Source organism: Heterodontus francisci, chromosome 16 (assembly GCF_036365525.1).
Source record: "Heterodontus francisci isolate sHetFra1 chromosome 16, sHetFra1.hap1, whole genome shotgun sequence".
In the NCBI taxonomy this organism is placed as follows: Eukaryota; Metazoa; Chordata; class Chondrichthyes; order Heterodontiformes; family Heterodontidae; genus Heterodontus; species Heterodontus francisci.
Window position 1 is genome coordinate 18,928,722 of NC_090386.1, and position 19,703 is coordinate 18,948,424.

Consider the following 19,703-nt stretch of genomic DNA (forward strand, 5'->3'; position numbering starts at 1 on the left):
TTCACAATATCAATCCCTGTTACTCTCTCTTGTTCACAATACCAATCCCTGTTACTCTCTGTTGTTCACAATATCAATCCCTGTTACTCTCTGTTGTTCACAATGCCAATCCCTGTTACTCTCTGTTGTTCACAATACCAATCCCTGTTACTCTCTGTTGTTCACAATATCAATCCCTGTTACTCTCTGTTGTTCACAATACCAATCCCTGTTACTCTCTCTTGTTCACAATATCAATCCCTGTTACTCTCTGTTGTTCACAATATCAATCCCTGTTACTCTCTGTTGTTCACAATGCCAATCCCTGTTACTCTCTGTTGTTCACAATACCAATCCCTGTTACTCTCTGTTGTTCACAATACCAATCCCTGTTACTCTCTGTTGTTCACAATGCCAATCCCTGTTTCTCTCTGTGTCCCTCAATATCAATCCCTGTTACTCTCTGTTGTTCACAATACCAATCCCTGTTACTCTCTGTGTCCCTCAATATCAATCCCTGTTACTCTCTGTTGTTCACAATATCAATCCCTGTTACTCTCTGTTGTTCACAATATCAATCCCTGTTACTCTCTGTTGTTCACAATGCCAATCCCTGTTACTCTCTGTTGTTCACAATATCAATCCCTGTTACTCTCTGTTGTTCACAATACCAATCCCTGTTACTCTCTGTTGTTCACAATGCCAATCCCTGTTACTCTCTCTTGTTCACAAAATCAATCCCTGTTACTCTCTCTTGTTCACAATACCAATCCCTGTTACTCTCTGTTGTTCACAATATCAATCCCTGTTACTCTCTGTTGTTCACAATACCAATCCCTGTTACTCTCTGTTGTTCACAATGCCAATCCCTGTTACTCTCTCTTGTTCACAATATCAATCCCTGTTACTCTCTCTTGTTCACAATACCAATCCCTGTTACTCTCTGTGTCCCTCAATATCAATCCCTGTTACTCTCTCTTGTTCACAATACCAATCCCTGTTACTCTCTCTTGTTCACAATACCAATCCCTGCTACTCTCTGTTGTTCACAATACCAATCCCTGTTACTCTCTGTTGTTCACAATACCAATCCCTGTTACTCTCTGTGTCCCTCAATATCAATCCCTGTTACTCTCTGTTGTTCACAATATCAATCCCTGTTACTCTCTGTTGTTCACAATGCCAATCCCTGTTACTCTCTGTTGTTCACAATACCAATCCCTGTTACTCTCTGTTGTTCACAATACCAATCCCTGTTACTCTCTGTTGTTCACAATGCCAATCCCTGTTACTCTCTGTTGTTCACAATACCAATCCCTGTTACTCTCTGTTGTTCACAATACCAATCCCTGTTACTCTCTGTGTCCCTCAATATCAATCCCTGTTACTCTCTGTTGTTCACAATATCAATCCCTGTTACTCTCTGTTGTTCACAATGCCAATCCCTGTTACTCTCTGCTGTTCACAATACCAATCCCTGTTACTCTCTGTTGTTCACAATACCAATCCCTGTTACTCTCTGTTGTTCACAATGCCAATCCCTGTTACTCTCTCTTGTTCACAATGCCAATCCCTCTTACTCTCTCTTGTTCACAATACCAATCCCTGTTACTCTCTCTTGTTCACAATACCAATCCCTGTTACTCTCTGTTGTTCACAATGCCAATCCCTGTTACTCTCTGTTGTTCACAATGCCAATCCCTGTTACTCTCTGTTGTTCACAATGCCAATCCCTGTTACTCTCTGTTGTTCACAATGCCAATCCCTGTTACTCTCTGTTGTTCACAATACCAATCCCTGTTACTCTCTCTTGTTCACAATACCAATCCCTGTTACTCTCTGTTGTTCACAATGCCAATCCCTTTTACTCTCTGTTGTTCACAATACCAATCCCTGTTACTCTCTGTTGTTCACAATGCCAATCCCTGTTACTCTCTGTTGTTCACAATGCCAATCCCTGTTACTCTCTGTTGTTCACAATACCAATCCCTGTTACTCTCTGTTGTTCACAATGCCAATCCCTGTTACTCTCTCTTGTTCACAATGCCAATCCCTGTTACTCTCTGTTGTTCACAATACCAATCCCTGTTACTCTCTCTTGTTCACAATGCCAATCCCTGTTACTCTCTCTTGTTCACAATACCAATCCCTGTTACTCTCTGTTGTTCACAATGCCAATCCCTGTTACTCTCTGTTGTTCACAATACCAATCCCTGTTACTCTCTGTTGTTCACACTGCCAATCCCTGTTACTCTCTCTTGTTCACAATGCCAATCCCTATTACTCTCTCTTGTTCACAATGCCAATCCCTCTTACTCTCTCTTGTTCACAATACCAATCCCTGTTACTCTCTGTTGTTCACAATGCCAATCCCTGTTACTCTCTCTTGTTCACAATGCCAATCCCTGTTACTCTCTCTTGTTCACAATACCAATCCCTGTTACTCTCTGTTGTTCACAATGCCAATCCCTGTTACTCTCTCTTGTTCACAATGCCAATCCCTGTTACTCTCTCTTGTTCACAATGCCAATCCCTGTTACTCTCTCTTGTTCACTATACCAATCCCTGTTACTCTCTCATGTTCACAATACCAATCCCTGTTACTCTCTGTTGTTCACAATGCCAATCCCTGTTACTCTCTGGTGTTCACAATACCAATCCCTGTTACTCTCTCTTGTTCACAATACCAATCCCTGTTACTCTCTGTTGTTCACAATGCCAATCCCTGTTACTCTCTCTTGTTCACAATATCAATCCCTGTTTCTCTCTGTTGTTCACAATATCAATCCCTGTTACTCTCTGTTGTTCACAATACCAATCCCTGTTTCTCTCTGTTGTTCACAACATCAATCCCTGTTACTCTCTGTTGTTCACAATACCAATCCCTGTTTCTCTCTGTTGTTCACAACATCAATCCCTGTTACTCTCTGTTGTTCACAATATCAATCCCTGTTACTCTCTGTTGTTCACAACATCAATCCCTGTTACTCTCTGTTGTTCACAACATCAATCCCTGTTACTCTCTGTTGTTCACAACATCAATCCCTGTTACTCTCTGTTGTTCACAACATCAATCCCTGTTACTCTCTGTTGTTCACAATATCAATCCCTGTTACTCTCTGTTGTTCACAATGCCAATCCCTGTTACTCTCTCTTGTTCACAATGCCAATCCCTGTTTCTCTCTGTTGTTCACAACATCAATCCCTGTTACTCTCTGTTGTTCACAATATCAATCCCTGTTACTCTCTGTTGTTCACAATATCAATCCCTGTTACTCTCTGTTGTTCACAACATCAATCCCTGTTTCTCTCTGTTGTTCACAACATCAATCCCTGTTACTCTCTGTTGTTCACAACATCAATCCCTGTTACTCTCTGTTGTTCACAATACCAATCCCTGTTACTCTCTGTTGTTCACAACATCAATCCCTGTTTCTCTCTGTTGTTCACAACATCAATCCCTGTTTCTCTCTGTTGTTCACAACATCAATCCCTGTTACTCTCTGTTGTTCACAACATCAATCCCTGTTACTCTCTCTTGTTCACAATGCCAATCCCTGTTTCTCTCTGTTGTTCACAATATCAATCCCTGTTACTCTCTGTTGTTCACAACATCAATCCCTGTTTCTCTCTGTTGTTCACAACATCAATCCCTGTTACTCTCTGTTGTTCACAATATCAATCCCTGTTACTCTCTGTTGTTCACAATATCAATCCCTGTTACTCTCTGTGTCCCTCAATACCAATCCCTGTTACTCTCTCTTGTTCACAATGCCAATCCCTGTTACTCTCTCTTGTTCACAATGCCAATCCCTGTTTCTCTCTGTTGTTCACAACATCAATCCCTGTTACTCTCTGTTGTTCACAACATCAATCCCTGTTTCTCTCTGTTGTTCACAACATCAATCCCTGTTACTCTCTGTTGTTCACAATATCAATCCCTGTTACTCTCTGTTGTTCACAATACCAATCCCTGTTTCTCTCTGTTGTTCACAACATCAATCCCTGTTACTCTCTGTTGTTCACAATACCAATCCCTGTTACTCTCTGTTGTTCACAATACCAATCCCTGTTTCTCTTTGTGTACCTTGATACCAATCTGTTACTTTCTGTGTATCTCGGTACTAGTGCCAGTTACTGTCTGTGTACCTTGGTACAAGCTCCTGTTAATCTCTAAGTACCTCGCTACTAGCCCTTGTTACTCTTTATGTACTTGAATACCAATCACTATTCGTCTCTGTGCATCTTGATTCCAATCCCTGCTACTCTATGTGCCAGAATTCCGGCTCCCTATCTCCCCTAGTTTCAATGCTACAGCTGCCATTTTGGAAGCAAAATGTCATCCACACCACTTGTGTTGACTTCCGGTGCAGTTTGCACTATTGTCATTTTGGTGAAGACATTAGTGTGAGCGTTTTGTGTGTGTGCTGGATGTCTGCCAAGTGGGCAGATTGTGACATCAATAGCAGTGTAATGATGGTTTGATACCAGCCTTTTTTGACCTCGCCATTCTCATAAACACTTTCTCTGAAACTGGCACAGCTGAACATGCACTAAGCACGAAGGATCCCCCACCAGTGCTATTTAGGGCACTATCAACAACTCCTAGGTTAAATGCTGATTACTTTCTACTAGCTCTGTTTGAGTTTGTGGAGTGCTGGGTGTTTTGAGAAGTTGGTTAAAGATGGTGAGGTTTATGTTTGAGGAAGGCATTGCTTGTGTCTGCAAGAGCTCTGCTGACACCCTTTCTCCCAGTCATAGGGCTATCATTGCAATCTCCCTTGGATTGCAGCATGAGAGGGAGATAGTGCAGAGGCAGCAAATAGGAAAATAAGCTTCTGGCAGAGGGAGAAGGAGTAGGAGTAAGAGGAGGAGGAGGAGGAACAGGAAAAGAGTTCTCAGCAGGAGGCCATATCCACCCAGGGTCTTCCAGGAGCACTTCTCTTACCTCCACCTCAGCCAGGAGCAGTGTGTATGTTGCCTGTGCTTCATGAAGGAGCTGCTCACAAAACTCTGTCACCTCTTACAACCAGACCTGCAGCCTCAGAGCAAGGCCAGGATGGCAGTGGCTGTGACCCTGAATTTCTTCATGTCAGGATCCTTCCAGGCTGGAACAGGCAGCCTATTTAACATCTCCCAGTTCACTGTTCACTGCTGCATCAGAGAGGTGAAAGATGCTCTTTATACCAGGAGAGGGGAGTTCATTGTGTTCTCTCTGAATGAGAGAAGCAGGCGGAACCTGCATGTGGCTTTGCCAGAATAATGAGCTTCCCCATGGTGCAGGGAGCCAATGACTGGATACACGTGGGCACCATCTCAATGCTGAGATGTACAGCAACTGTAAAGATTACCACTCACGGAATATGCAGTTGGTGTGTGACCTTTCTTTTCTTTCTTTTGGGCCTCCTTATCTCGAGAGACAATGGATACGCGCCTGGAGGTGGTCAGTGGTTTGTGGAGCTGTGCCTGGAGTGGCTATCAAGGCCAATTCTAGAGTGACAGGCTCTTCCACAGGTGCTGCAGAGAAATTTGTTTGTCGGGGCTGTTGCACAGTTGGCTCTCCCCTTGCGCCTCTGTCTTTTTTCCTGCCAACTACTAAGTCTCTTTGACTCGCCACATTTTAGCCCTGTCTTTATGGCTGCCCGCCAGCTCTGGCAAACGCTTGCAACTGACTCCCACGGCTTGTGATCAATGTCACAGGATTTCATGTCGCGTTTGCAGACGTCTTTAAAGCGGAGACATGGACGGCCGGTGGGTCTGATACCAGTGGCGAGCTCGCTGTACAATGTGTCCTTGGGGATCCTGCCATCTTCCATGCGGCTCACATGGCCAAGCCATCTCAAGCGCCGCTGACTCAGTAGTGTGTAGAAGCTGGGGATGTTGGCCGCCTCGAGGACTTCTGTGTTGGAGATACGGTCCTGCCACCTGATGCCAAGTATTCTCCGGAGGCAGCGAAGATGGAATGAAATGAGACGTCGCTCTTGGCTGACATACGTTGTCCAGGCCTCGCTGCCATACAGCAAGGTACTGAGGACACAGGCTTCATACACTCGGACTTTTGTGTTCCGTGTCAGTGCGCCATTTTCCCACACTCTCTTGGCCAGTCTGGACATAGCAGTGGAAGCCTTACCCATGCGCTTGTTGATTTCTGCATCTCGAGACAGGTTACTGGTGATAGTTGAGCCTAGGTAGGTGAACTCTTGAACCACTTCCAGAGCGTAGTCGCCAATATTGATGGATGGAGCATTTCTGTCGTCCTGCCCCATGATGTTCATTTTCTTGAGGCTGATGGTTAGGCCAAATTCATTGCAGGCAGCCGCAAACCTGTCGATGAGACTCTGCAGGCACTCTTCAGTGTGAGATGTTAAAGCAGCATCGTCAGCAAAGAGGAGTTCCCTGATGAGGACTTTCCGTACTTTGGACTTCGCTCTTAGACGGGGAAGGTTGAAGAACCTTCCCCCTGATCTAGTGTGGAGGAAAATTCCTTCTTCAAAGGACTTGAACGCATGTGAAAGCAGCAGGGAGAAGAAAATCCCAAAAAGTGTGGGTGCGAGAACACAGCCCTGTTTCACGCCACTCAGGATAGGAAAGGGCTCTTGGTGTGTGACCACACTCAGCACATCATACTGGTGAATGCCCACTACCCTGGCAGCAGTCATGAGGTGTTCATTCTGCACCAGTCTGGTGTCCGATCAATCTTTTCGAAGCCATATCAAACCAGAGGGTGGCTACTGGATGAAAAGGACTATCCACTCTACACCTGAGTGATCACTGTCCTCCAAACCCAACCACAAATGGCCAGCATCCTTCCAATAAGAGCTATTCTGCCCCGTGAAACATCATCGAGATGACCATTGGAGTACTGAAGCAACAGTTCTGCTGCCTGGGCCGTTCTGGAGGAACCCTGCAGTACTCACCAGAGTGAGGGTCCCGGTTCTTGGTGGTCTGTTGTATCCTCCACAACTTCGACATGATGCGGGCACAGCCCCAGCCACCAGGGATTCAGCAAGGAGGAGGAGGAGGAAGACGGGAGGAGGTAGCAGGGCACATCCACATTCCAGTCGGGCTGTCCATGAGTGCCTCATTCAACTCCGGTTCCTGTGAATACAATCCCAAATCCCCATTGGACAACAGGCCCACACCTTAACATCCCTCTGTCACTGACCATCACAACATCCTCTTGGCCACAATCCTGAAATAAAATCCATCACAAAACAACCATTGTATACCAACTGTATCCAACAAACTCTCCAATATTCCACAGGAAAGTCAATTATTCACCCTTAGTGACTGTCTTGCGGATGCCTTTCCCTGTCCTGGTGTTCCTACACAGTGCTACCCAAGTGGATGCAGCAAGGCTGGTGGAAGGCTGCTGACTTTCACTGGGGGAGACTGTAGAGGGCCCTGCAGGACGACCTCGAGTAGTTTTCTGGGCCTACAAGACCCAACTTCAGACGGCACCATCTTGGCATGGCTGGCAGGCAACAGCAAGATGGAGTGACAGTGGTGGGTGCACGAATGCTGTCATCCTGAGAGAGGACAGTAGGTTTGTGTACCATGGAGCCACTGCCACTTCCCCAGGGTGACACCTCAGCAATCCGAATAATCTGCTGGAGCACAGATTGCTGGACTCTTGTGTGAGCCTGCATGGCCCTTTGAACATGCAGCCATGATGGCAGCAGTCTGAACCTGCATGGCACCAAGCTGAGATTTCAGGATCTCAGTCTAAGCTTCCACTGCAGCACTCAGACATCGGGTTGCTTCTGCCTTGTACTGCAATGGAAAATGAGACAGCGGCCACCAGATGCTGCATCACTGCTGGGTCTGAAAGTGCTGTCATGTCCTTCTAGGTGGTTTGGAAGGTGCTGTGAAAGGAGCCTTGGTGAGTTGCTGCAGAGCATCTTGTAGATGATGCACACTGCTGCCACTGTGTGTCGGTGTAGAGGGAGTGAATGTTGAAAGTGGTGGTGGGGTGCTGATCAAGCGGGTTGCTTTGTCCTGGATGGTGTCGAGCTTTTTGAATGTTGTTGGAGCTGCAATCATCCAGGGAAGTGGAGAGTATTCCATCACACATCTGACTTGTGCTTTGTAGATGATGGACAGGCTTTGGGGAGCCAGGAGGTGAGTTACTCGCCACAGAATTCCTAGCCTCTGACCTGCTCTTGTAGCCACAGTATTTATGTAGCTGGTCCAATGCAGTTTCTGGTCAATGGTAACCCTCAGGATGTTGATAGTGGGAGATTCAGCGATGGTAATGCCATTGGATGCCAAGGAGAGATGCTTAAATTCTCTCTTGTTGGAGATTGTTTTGCCTGTGTGGCACGAATGTTATTTACCACTTAACAGCCCAAGCCTGGATATTATCCAGGTCTTGCTACATCACTACATGGACTGTTTCAGTATCTGAGGAATTGTGAATGGTGTAATCATCAGTGAACATCCCCACTTCTGAACTTATGCTGAAGGGAAGGTCACTGATAAAGCAGCTGAAGGTGGTTGGGGCCTAAGCCACTTCCCTAAGGAAGTCCTGCAGTGATGTCATGGGACTGAAATGATTAACCTCCAACAACCACAACCATCTTCCTTTGTTCTAGGTATTACTCCAACCATTGGTGATTTTTCCTCCTGATTCCCATTGATTTCAGTTTTGCTAGGGCTCTTTGATGCCATACTCAATCAAATGATGCCTTGATGTCAAGGGCAGTCACTCTCACCTCACCTCTTGAGTTCAGCTCTTTTGTTCAGGTTTGAACCAAGGCTGCAATGAGGTCAGGAGCTGAGTGGCCCTGGCGGAACCCAAACTGAGTGTCACTGAGCAGGTTATTGCTAAGTAAGTGCCGCTTGATGGCACTGTTGATGACACCGTCCATCACTTTACCGATGATTGAGAGTAGACAGATGGGGTGGTAAGTTACCGGGTTGGACTTGTCCTGCTTTTTGTGTACAGGACATACCTGGACAATTTTCCACACTGTTGGGTAGATGCCAGTGTTGTAGCTGTACTGGAACAGCTTGGCTAGGGGGTCGGCAAGTTCTGGAGCACAGGTCTTCAGTACTATTGCTGGAATATTGTCAGGGCCCATTGCCTTTACAGTGTCCAGTGCCTTCAGTCGTTTCTTGATATCACGCAGAGTGAATCGAATTGGCTGAAGACTGACATCTGTGATTGTGGGGAATTCAGGAGGAGGCCGAGATGGATCATCCACTCGGCACTTCTGGCTGAAGATTGTTGCAAATGCTTCAGTCTTATCTTTTGCACTGATGTGCTGGGCTCCCCCATCATTAAGGATGGGGATATTTGTGGAGCCACCTTCTCCTCCTCTGGTTAGTTATTTGTCCACCACTATTCACGACTGGATGTGGCAAGACTGCAGAGCTTATATCTGGTCCTTTAGTTGTGGGATTGCTTAGCTCTGTTTATTACATGGCTGCTCCCTCATCGTGTCAGATTGAATGATGGTATTTCTTCTTCATCAGTCTCTACTCCCTCTAGGGCTTCATCCTCTCGCACCACTGCCTGGTCAGGTGACAATTCTTTACTATTTGAAAGGAGAAAGGCAGAAGGGTAGAGTTGGGGTGAGGGAAGGGGGGAAAGCAAGAGATGCATGGTGACACCATCTGAAGTGGGATGTGAGAAGGGAGATTAGGTAGGAACATCCACCATCCTCAATGCTTTCAGCCCCGCCAATGGCCTTGGCCTCAGTCGTGACCGCACCAATGATTGGCGAACATCATCTCTTACGTTGAGATAAGCACGTACAGCCATGCCTTCCACCATCCCTGCTAGTTGGCTGCTGCTGCCTATTATGGGCCACCTTGTCCTGCTAAAGAGATGGTAGTATGTCAGTGAGTGTGGTGCGATGTATTTGGGTGATTTGCCAGCCATAGTGGAATAGTTGGCAGTGTGTGCAAAGTGTGAGATGTGATTGTGTGGCTTGCAGCAGTGTGTGAGGATGAGGCTATGAATGTGAGGAATAAGTTGTGATTGAGAGAGATCGTTGGTAGGTGTATATTGATATATAATAATAATCTTACTGCTGCAAATACTAAACTTTACCAATAGTAATCTACTTTACCACTATGAACACACCCGACCAATACTAAAATGTTACCAATAGTGGTCATAAGCCTCATCAAAATAAAAGATAAGATTCACCAGCTACCCACTTATTACTTGTCATTAATACTTGATTTTTTTTTTAAATCCCAGTTGTTTATACTCAGTCCCTCAGCAGTAATACTCACCAGCCAATCAACTCACTGTTTTCCTGTGATGCCACAATTTGATTTTCTTTCTCCTTTCCTTTTTTCAAACACCGGCACGTAGAGGTAGATGGTTCCTCGCAGGTCCACCCCTGCCACTGCTGCTCCCAACTCCCTCCAGGTAAATGGAAGGCCCAAGCATGGGTCTCTCTTTATTCGCTCCTGGTAGTTGTCTCCACACAGGTCCGCAGCTGCCATGACCACTCCCGATTCCCTCCAAGGAGACGGGAAGGAGGGGGATGAATTCCTCAAATGTGTTCAGGAGTACTTCCTTGATCTCAGCCCAACTAGAAAGGAAGCATTGCTGGATCTGGTGTTGGGGAATGAGGTGGTCCAAGTGGACCTAGTGTGTGGGTAACTTGGGTAACAGTGATCATCGTATCATAATGTTTAGACTAGTAATGCAGAAAAGCAAGGAACAAAATAAAGAAGAATGTTTAGATTGGAAGAGGACTAATTTCAATGCAATGAGAAGGGATTTATCCAAGGTAGGATAAAACCAAAGACTAGTCGGAAGAGCTGTATCAGAACAATGGGTTATCTATAAGGAAGAGATGCTTCAGGTACAGCCTAGGAACATTCCAATACGGTTGAAAGTTAGGGGAACCAATAACAGAGCTACTTGGTTGACGAGGGAGATAGAGATGATGATGAAACAAAAAAAGAGGGTGTATGATGCATGTCAAATGAACTCATCAGGTGAGAACCAGGCCTTATACAATAAGTTGAGAGGGGAGGTGAAGAGGAAAATAAGACTGGCAAATAGAGAATATGAGAATAGAATGGCAGTCAACATAAAATGTAACGCTAAGATCTTCAACCAGCATCTAAATAATAAGCAAGTAATAAGAGGTGGAGTGGGGCATTTTAGGGACAGAGAGGGTAGCTTCGAGGCGCCGGGCAAGGCTGATATACTTAATGAGTACTCTGTATCAGTGTTCACGAAGGAACTGGAGTCTGACAAAATATCGATAGAAGCAGAAAGAGTAGAGGCAATGGATAGAATAAAAATTGAGAGTGAGGAGGTACTAAAAAGGCTGGCTTTGCTTAGAGTAGATAAGTCGCCTGGTCATCCCAGGTTGCTAAAGGAAGTGGGGATGGAGATAGTGGAAGGGCTTATCATAATCTTCCAATCTTTCCTGGATATGGGAGAGGTGTCAGAGGATTGGAGAGTGGCAAATGTGACACCCTTATTCAAGAAAGGGTGTAAGGACAGTCCTAGCAACTACAGGCCAGTTAGTTTTACATCAGTGCTGGGTAAGGTTTTAGAAACAATAATCAGGGAAAATATCAATGGAATTTAGAGTGGATAACCAGCACGGATTTGTAAACGGCAGATCATGCTTGATTAATCTAATTGATTTTTTGGTGAAGGGAATACGATGGATGTTGTTTTTATGGATTTAAAAAAAGCATTTGATAAGGTACCACATTAAAAATTGGTTAACAAAATTGAGGCTTATGGAATAGGAGGGTCAGTGTCCAATTGGATAAAAAATTGCATTAGGGACAGAAAACAGCAAATCATAGTAAATGGTTGCTTTTCAGACTGGAGGGTGGTAGACAGTAGTGTTCCCCTAGGGTCAGTGCTGGGACCACTGCTTTTCTTTGCTATATATAAATGACTTGACTCTTGGAATACAGAGTAGGATCTTAAAATTTTCTGACGACACCAAACTTGAAGGTGTGGCAAACAGTGAGGATGATATGAACTGCCTGCAACAGGATATAGATAGACTAGCTGAATGGGCAGAGAGGTGGCAGATGGAATTTAATACTGACAAGTGTGAGGTGATGCATTTTGGCAGAAGGAATAGGAAAAGGTAATATATCTTAATGGCACCATTCTTATTGAATGGCGGAGCAGGCTCGAGGGGCCAAGTGTCCTACTCCTGCTCCTAATTCGTATGACCTTTCTAAAGAGTGTGCAGGAACAGAGGGAGCTGGGGGTGCATGTGCATCGATCTTTGAAGGTGGCAGGACATATTGAGAGAGTGGTTAGTAAAGCAGATGGGATCTTGGGCTTCATAAATAGAGGCATTGAGTACAAAAGCAGGGAAGTTATGCTGAACCTTTATAAAGCTCTGGTTAGGCCCCAACTGGAGTATTGCATCCAGTTCTGGTCACCATACTTTAGGAAGGATGTGAGGGCCGTTGAGAGAGTGCAGAGGAGATTTACCAGAATGGTTCCAGGGATGGAGGATTTTAGTTACAAGGTTAGGTTGGAAAAGCTGGGGTTGTTGGAGATTGAGGGGAGATTTAGTAGAAATGTACAAGATTATGACAGGCTTCGATAAGTTAAACAAGGAAAACTGTTCCTGTTAGCAAATGTACAAGAACTAGGGGACACAGGTTGAAAGTTTTGGGCAAGAGATGCAAGGGTATATGAGAATCACTTTTTTACGCAGCGGGTGGTAATGACCTGGAACTCGCTGCCCACAAGGGTGATGGAAATGGAGACAATCAATGGCTTCAAGAGGAAGTTGGATGGCCACTTGACAAATAGACTTGCAGGACCATGGGGATCGAGCCGGGGAGTGGGACTGATGGCATAGCTCCGTGGAAAGCCGGCAAGGACTTTGATGGGCTGAACGCCCTCCTTCTGTGCTGTAAATGACTCTATGACACTGTGAGTGAAGGAGCTGTGGTGAATGGAGCAGTGTGTGAGGCTAGTGATGCAGTTAGTGGGACTTGGCATGTTGAAGATGAATTCACCACCTTCACCACCCCTGTGAGGATATTAAACTTCTTCCAGCATTGTATCCAGGTCCTTGATGCTAGGCTGCCACCATCAATCAAAATGTCTACCTGCGCTCACTGCATTCTTAGGATCTGCCTGGAGGGCCTCCTGTGCAGCATCCAAGAGCCTTGGGCACGCTCTATGGACTGTTGTGTCATTTCTGTTGGTTCTTGTTGCTCTTTAACTCGTCTGTAACCAGTTTCAGCCCAAGCTGCAGCCACAATGTAACTCACCTTTAAAGGTGCAGGCTAGCTTTAAGTGGTGCTAGCCTCAGGTGATCTTGGGCCTTCTACTGAGGTGGGCAGCCTCTCAGCAGCACATTCAGTGCTGGGCTGCACGCCATAATCGTTATAATTAACAGGAAACATGAAGATTGCACACTGTCTTCTCACTGTGAACAGGCATGGCTTAGTCACACATCCCACCTCCATACTCACTTTCAGGGGCATCAAACTTTGGGCCCAGTGTACCTAAATACCAGTCCCTGTCACTCTCTGTGTAACTCACTGTCAATACACATTACTCTCTGTTTAACTATTTGCGAGGCTTGTTTAAACTGTGTGTATTTCACTGACAGTCACAATTACTCTCACTTTACCTCACTTCCAATCACTGTTACTCTCACTATTTCTCGTTGAGAGTCACTGTAACTCACTGTATCTCACAGTCAGTATATACTTCTCTTACTGTATCTCACTGCCTGTAGCTGTCACTCTCACCATATGTCATTGCCAGTCACGGTTACCCTCATTGTAAATCACATCAAAGCGCTGATCAGTACCAGGGTTGGATCAAATTGTGAAATACAAAACTGACCCTCACACTTCCTGCTCTGATGCCCCTCATGTTGAGGGCTGATCCCTGTTACTCTCTGTCTAACTCGATACCAATCCCTGTTACTCTTTGTGTACCTCGATACCAATCCCTGTTACTCTTAGTGTACCTCGATACCAATCCCTCTTACTCTTTGCGTACCTCGATACCAATCCCTCTTACTCTTTGTGTACCTCGATGCCAATCCCTGTTACTCTCTGTGTACCTCGATACCAATCCCTGTTACTCTTTGCGTACCTCAATACCAATCCCTCTTACTCTCTGTGTACCTCAATACCAATCCCTCTTACTCTCTGTGTACCTCGATACCAATCCCTGTTACTCTTTGCGTACCTCAATACCAATCCCTCTTACTCTCTGTGTACCTCAATACCAATCCCTCTTACTCTCTGTGTACCTCGATACCAATCCCTGTTACTCTTTGCGTACCTCAATACCAATCCCTCTTACTCTCTGTGTACCTCGATACCAATCCCTGTTACTCTCTGTGTACCTCAATACCAATCCCTCTTACTCTCTGTGTACCTCGATACCAATCCCTGTTACTCTTTGCGTACCTCAATACCAATCCCTCTTACTCTCTGTCTACCTCAATACCAATCCCTCTTACTCTTTGTGTACCTCGATACCAATCCCTATTACTCTCTGTGTACCTCGATACCAATCCCTGTTACTCTTTGCATACCTCAATACCAATCCCTCTTACTCTTTGTGTACCTTGATACCAATCCCTGTTACTCTCTGTGTACCTTGATACCAATCCTTGTTACTCTTTGTGTACCTCGATATCCATAGGCGTTGTTTAAACCTAAGAAAGTCTGTTGTGCTGGTTTCTTTGCCTTATAATTGGAAAACGGTGAACAAGGATTCACTAAAGGGGAGCTAAAAACATGGTGTGTTTAAAATTAAACCCTGTTACAGTAAGACCAGGTGAAGGCTGGAAGGGAACCCGAGACCTCTTTCTCACCTGGTCGTAACAGAAATTTAGATGCTAGTGTCCGGAATTGACCCGCAGACAAATGAGAGAAATTGGAAGTGGGAAACCAAATTGTTCCTAATCAAAAAAAGAGCAAGATTAATACAGGTTTTCTTGTGGTTGTGTGTGATTGAATACTAACATGTCAGCAACTGAAGCGAGTAGCTCTCCAAGCCAGGGTGAAGTAACTTGGGATAAGTTAAAAGCACTGTCTATGGAGGAGTTGAGGAAAATGGCTGAGCAGTGTGGGATCACTGTACATGGCAAGGCTAGGAAGTCTGAACTCCTAAGGCTGGTAGCCAACCATTTTTCCCTTGAATCTGAAGAGGCAGAAGCTGTGTTAGAAGCAGACCCAGACAGGGTATTGTTAGCAAAGTTACAACTGGAACAAAGGAAACTAGAATTAGAAGACAGGGAAAGAGAAAGAAAAAGACAGAGTCATAGAGTCATAGAGTTATACTGCACATAAACAGGCCCTTCGGCCCATTGTGTCTGTGCTGACCATCAAGCACCTATCTATTCTAATCCCATTTTCCAGCACTCGGTCCTTAGCCTTATATGCTATGACGTTTCAAGTGCGCATCTAAATACTTCTTAAATGTTGTGAGGGTTCCTGCTTCTACCACCCCTTCAGACAGTGTGTTCCAGATTCCAACCACCCTCTGGTGAAAACATTTTTCCTCAAATCCCCTCGAACCCTCCTGTCCCTTACCTTAAATCTATGCCCCCTGGTTATTGATCCCTCCACTAAGGGAAAAAAGTTTCTTCCTATCTATCCTATCAATGCCCCTCATAATTTTGTATACCTCAATCATGTCCCCCCTCAGCCTTCTCTGCTCTAAGGAAAACAACCCTAGCCTTTTCAGTCTCTTTTCATAGCTGAAACACTCCAACCCAGGCAACATCCTGGTGAATCTCCTCTGCGCCCTCTCCAGTGCAATCACATCCTTCCTATTGTGTGGTGACCAGAACTGTACACAGTACTCCAGCTGTGGCCTAACTAGCATTTTATACAGCTCCATCATAACCTCCCTGCTCTTATATTCTATGCCTCGGCTAATAAAGGCAAGTATCCCATATGCCTTCCTAACCATCTTATCTACCTGTGCTGCTGCCTTCAGTGATCTGTGGACAAGTACACCAAAGTCCCTCTGACCCTCTGTACTTCCTAGGGTCCTACCATCCATTGTCTATTCCCTTGCCTTGTTAGTCCTCCGACAATGCAACACCTCACACTTTTCAGGATTAACAGGAGAGACAGCAGAGGCCGAAAGGGAGAGCCTTCCAGAAGGAATGTGAAGAAAAAGAGAGAGACAGGAGAGAGAGAAATAAAGACAGGAGAAGGAACAAGAGAGAGAGAGGAGAGAGAGAGAGAAAAAATATATTCCAGAAAGAATGCAAAGAAAGAGAGCTAAAGCAGCTTGAGTTAACTAGGGGGCAACAGAGTAACCCCAGTGAAAGCATGGCCAATATGGAGCAGCATAATTCAGGGCTGGGTATGGAATTGTTAAAACTAGCTCAATTAATTCCAAAATTCAATGAGGAAGATGTAGAAGAATTTTTCTGTCTTTTGAGAAACTGGCAAGGCAGTTAAAATGGGCAGCTGAGACCTGGCCTCTTTTATTGCAAAGCAAGCTAACTGGAAAAGCCCTTGAGATTTATTCCCTGTTGCCAGATGAGAGTTCATCAAATTATGAACTGACCAAAACTACTATCCTCGGGGCATCTGAATTAGTACCCGAAGCCTATCGCCAAAAGTTTAGAACCCTCAAGAAGCAAGCTGATCAAACTAATCTGGAGTTTGAAAGAATTAAGCAGCTGGCTTTTGACCAGTGGCTGAGGGCTTTAAAAATACAGCTCAGCTATGAGACTCTCAGAGAAGTAATTCTATTAGAGGAATTTAAAAACTCTCTCCCACTCTCCATAAAGACCCATGTAGAGGAGCAGCAGGTTCAGAGAGCCCGGCAAGCAGCCATTCTGGCCGATGAATTTGCTTTAATTTATAAGTCAGTTTCCCAGGGGAGAAACTTGCCTAATCACCCCCACAAATCCAAAAAGGACAAAGGGTGGGTAAGTGATGGGAACTCAAGCAGTCCTGGGAGAGAAAGGAAAGCAGGAGACACAGGAGGCCCTCCTCTAGCCAAAAAGGAAGGTGCTGTGAGCAAGAGTGAGACCTGGAGACCTGTGTGCTTGCATTGTAATAAAGCAGGCCATTTAAAAGCTGACTGCTGGAAACTAAAAGGGAAAATGTGTAGGGTTAATCAGGGCACACCCACTCAGTGAAGGAGAAGGGACCCTGATGGGAAGCACAACAGAACAAGCTGTGGTTTTAACTGCAGTAAGAGTGAGACCCAGGAAGCTTAGTGCTGCAAGTGGAGGAAAACTTAATAGGATTCCTGAAGGTTATCAGGGTTTTGTATCTGCAGAGAGAGTAACCCCAGACCCTCCAGTGAGGAAAGCAAGCCCTTTGGCCCATCATGTCTGTGCTGGCCATCAAGCACCTACCTATTCTAATCCCATTTTCCAGCACTTGGCCCGTAGCCTTGTATGCTATGGCATTTCAAGTGCTCATCTAAATACTTCTTAAATGTTGTGATGGTTCCTGCCTCTACCACCTCTTCAGGAAGTGCATTCCGGATTCCAACCACACTCTGGGTGAAAACATCTTCCTCAAATCCCTTCTAAACCTCCTTCCCCCTTACCTTAAATCTATGCCCCCTGGAAATTGACCCCTCTGCTAAGGGAAAAAGTTTCTTCCTATCTAATCTATCAATGCCCCTCATAATTTTGTATACCTCAATCAGGTCCCCCCCTCAGCCTTCTCTACTCTAAGGAAAACAACCCTCACCTTTTCAGTCTCTGCATAGATGAAATGCTCCAGCCCAGGCAGCATCCTGGTGAATCTCCTTTGCACCCTCTCCAGTGCAATCACATCCTTCCTATAGTGTGGTGCCCAGAACTGTACACAGTATTCCAGCTGTGGCCTAACTAGCATTTTATTCAGCTCCATCATAATCTCCCTGCTCTTATATTCTATGCCTCGGCTAATAAAGGCAAGTATCCAATATGTCTAACCACCTTATCTACCTGTGCTGCTACCTTCTGTGTTCTATGAAAATGTACACCAAGGTCCCTCTGACCTTCCGTACTTCCGAGGGTCCTACCATCCATTGTATATTCCCTTGCCTTGTTAGACCTCCCAAAGTGCATCACCTCACACTTCTCAGGATTAAATTCCATTTGCTACTGCTCCGCCCATCTTACCTGCCCAGCTATATCGTCCTGTAATCTAAGGCTTTCCCCTCCTCACTATTTACAACACCATCAATTTTCATGCCATCTGTGAACTTACTGATCATAGATTCACGTCTAAATCATTAATGTACACTACAAACAGCAAGGGTCCCAGCACCGATCCCTGTGGTACACCACTGGTCACAGGCTTCCAATCGCAAAAACAGCCCTTGACCATTACCCTCTGCCTCCTGCCACTAAGACAATTTTGGATCCAATTTGCCAAATTACCCTGGATCCCATGGGCTCTTACCTTCTTAACCAATCTCCTATGCAGGACTTTATCAAAAGCCTTACTGAAATCCATGTAGACTACATCAACTGCTTTCCCCTCATCTACACATTTAGTCACCTCCTCGAAAAATTCAATCAAGCGAGTTAGACACGATCTCCCCCTGACAAAGCCATGCTGACTATCCCTGATTAATCCCTACATTTCCAAGTGGAGATTAATCCTGTCCCTCAGAATTTTTTCCAATGGTTTCCCAACCACTGATGTTAGATTCACTGGCCTGTAATTACCTGGTTTATCCCTGCTACCCTTCTTGAATAATGGTACCACATTCACTGTCCTCCAGTTCTCTGGTACCTCTCCTGTGGCCAGAGAGGATTTGAAAATCTCCTCCTTTGCCTCACAGGACAGCCTGGGATACATCTCATCTGGGCCTGGGGATTTATCCACTTTTAAGCCCGCCAGAACAACTCATACTTCCTCCCTTTCAATGCTAATATGTTCAAGTATATCACAATCCCCCTCCCTGATCGCTACACCTACATTGTCCTTCTCCATAGTGAACACAGATGAAAAGTAATCATTTAAAACCTCACCTACATCCTCCAGCTCTACACACAAATTACCACTTTGGTCCCTAATGGGCCCCACTCTTTCCCTGCTTATCTTCTTGCCCTTAATATACTTATAAAACGCCTTAGGATTTTCCCTTATCTTGCCCGCTAATGTTTTTTCATATCCGCTCTTCGCTCTCCTAATTACTTTTTTAAATACTCCCCTACACTTTCTATACTCCTCTCGGTCCTCCATTGTTTTCAGCGCTCTGAATCTGCCATAAGCCTCCTTTTTTTCCCTGATCCAATCCTCTATATCCCTTGACATCCAGGGTTCCCTGGACTTGTTGGCCCTACTCTTCACCTTAACGGATACATGTTTGCTCTGAACTCTCACGCTTTCCTCTTTGAATGACCCCCACTGGTCTGACGTAGACTTTCCTACAAGTAGCTGCTCCCAGTCCACTTTGGCCAGATCCTGTTTTATCACATTGAAATCGGCCTTTCCCCAATTCAATACTTTTATTTCCGGTCCGTCTTTGTCCTTGTTCATAACTACCTTCAATCTTACAGTTACGGTCACTATCCCCGAAATGTTCCCCCACTGACACTTCTACCACTTGACTGGCTTCATTCCCGAGGATTAGGTCCAGTACTGCCCCTTCTCTTGTAGGACTTTCTACGTACTGGCTTAAAAAGCTCTCCTGTATGCATTTTTACGAATTGTGCCCCCTTTAAGCCTTTTGTACAAAGACTATCCCAGTTGATATTGGGGAAGTTGAAATCCCCTCCTATGATTACCCTATCATTTTTACACCTATTCATTTAGAG

The 19,703-nt window shown here is 45.2% G+C and overlaps 1 protein-coding gene across 1 annotated transcript in view; it reads right to left on the minus strand.

Annotated features, from left to right (window-relative positions):
* wfdc2 (WAP four-disulfide core domain 2) overlaps nucleotides 1-19,703 on the minus strand; it is a 269,502-nt gene that overhangs the window by 118,463 nt on the left and 131,336 nt on the right. The window contains exons 17-19 of the mRNA XM_068048456.1: nucleotides 13,061-13,193; nucleotides 10,241-10,456; nucleotides 5,219-5,301 (exon numbers count right to left, since the gene is read on the minus strand). Of these exons, the coding sequence (XP_067904557.1) occupies nucleotides 5,219-5,301; nucleotides 10,241-10,456; nucleotides 13,061-13,193 (432 nt within the window). The remainder of the gene's footprint in view (nucleotides 1-5,218; nucleotides 5,302-10,240; nucleotides 10,457-13,060; nucleotides 13,194-19,703) is intronic.